Source organism: Corvus kubaryi, unplaced genomic scaffold (genome assembly GCF_017639235.1).
Source record: "Corvus kubaryi isolate FWS band 111438036 unplaced genomic scaffold, C.kubaryi_AGA036_p1.0 37027, whole genome shotgun sequence".
Lineage (NCBI taxonomy): Eukaryota > Metazoa > Chordata > Aves > Passeriformes > Corvidae > Corvus > Corvus kubaryi.
Window position 1 is genome coordinate 23,587 of NW_024581012.1, and position 918 is coordinate 24,504.

Sequence of the window (918 nt, forward strand, 5' to 3'; positions counted from 1 at the left end):
CTCACCTGGATGTGGGACAGAGCCCCCCTGTCCCTCACCTGGATGTGAGGCAATGCCCACCTGTCCTTTACCTGGATGTGGGACAGAGCCCACCTGTCCCTCACCTGGATGTGGGACACAGCCCCCTGTCCCTCACCTGGATGAAGACCGATGTCCTCTTGGCCGGATCCCACAGAAATTCCACGGTGTTGAGCTGCGTCGGGTTCGCGCGGGGGTCGATGATCCCCACGGACATCGGGATATCTGTGGGGGGAACAGGTGAGGCCCACCTGGGACCCCCCACCCGCCCCAGCCAGGTGAGACTCACCTATGTCCAGGATCCTGTCCCCAGGTCTGTTCCACCTCCAGCCCTCCAGCTGCTGGTGCTCCGTGTACTGCAACCGCCGGTCATGGAAAACCACCCGGAAGATGCTCTGGGGAAGGGGGAAACATCACCTGGAGCTGCCCTGGCACAGCTGGCCAGGTGTGCGGCCCTTCCCTGTGCCAAAAAGGGGCAAAGGGAACCCCCCTCCCCCCCAAACCAGGTACATCTCCCACCCCCACCCTGCTGCAGGGCCCTGGAGAGCGGCCGGCTGGGACGGGCACACCTGGCCAGCGGTACCTGTGCTCTCTGCCCACCTTGACCAGCTTCCCGTTGATCTCGGGCAGCTCCCCGAGCTTCCTGTTGTCCAACATCCGGATCTCGTAGGATTGACCTGGGGGCAGGAGGGCACCTGAGGGTTTTCTGTCACCTGTACCTGTCACCTGAGCTCCTCGTTCATCTGGGGTCCCACCAACCCCAAGATTCCAGTTCTACCTGAAAGCAGCAGGTACAGCCTGAAGCTGTAACCCCTGTCCCGCACTGACACACCTGTACAGGTACACCTTGAATACACCTGTAACCATCTTACACACACCTGTACACATACACCTTACACA

At 61.2% G+C, this 918-nt stretch overlaps 1 protein-coding gene and 1 long non-coding RNA gene across 3 annotated transcripts in view; both read right to left on the minus strand.

The window, feature by feature from the left end:
* Window positions 1–918, minus strand: part of LOC121660970 — a 25,157-nt gene that overhangs the window by 21,083 nt on the left and 3,156 nt on the right. The window lies entirely within an intron of this gene.
* The window catches only part of TFCP2 (transcription factor CP2), a 12,339-nt gene that overhangs the window by 8,651 nt on the left and 2,770 nt on the right, over window positions 1–918 (minus strand). For both annotated transcript variants that reach the window (XM_042020587.1, XM_042020586.1), the window contains exons 3-5: window positions 619–695; window positions 308–413; window positions 137–243 (exon numbers count right to left, since the gene is read on the minus strand). In XM_042020587.1, coding sequence (XP_041876521.1) covers window positions 137–243; window positions 308–413; window positions 619–695 — 290 coding nt within the window. The remainder of the gene's footprint in view (window positions 1–136; window positions 244–307; window positions 414–618; window positions 696–918) is intronic.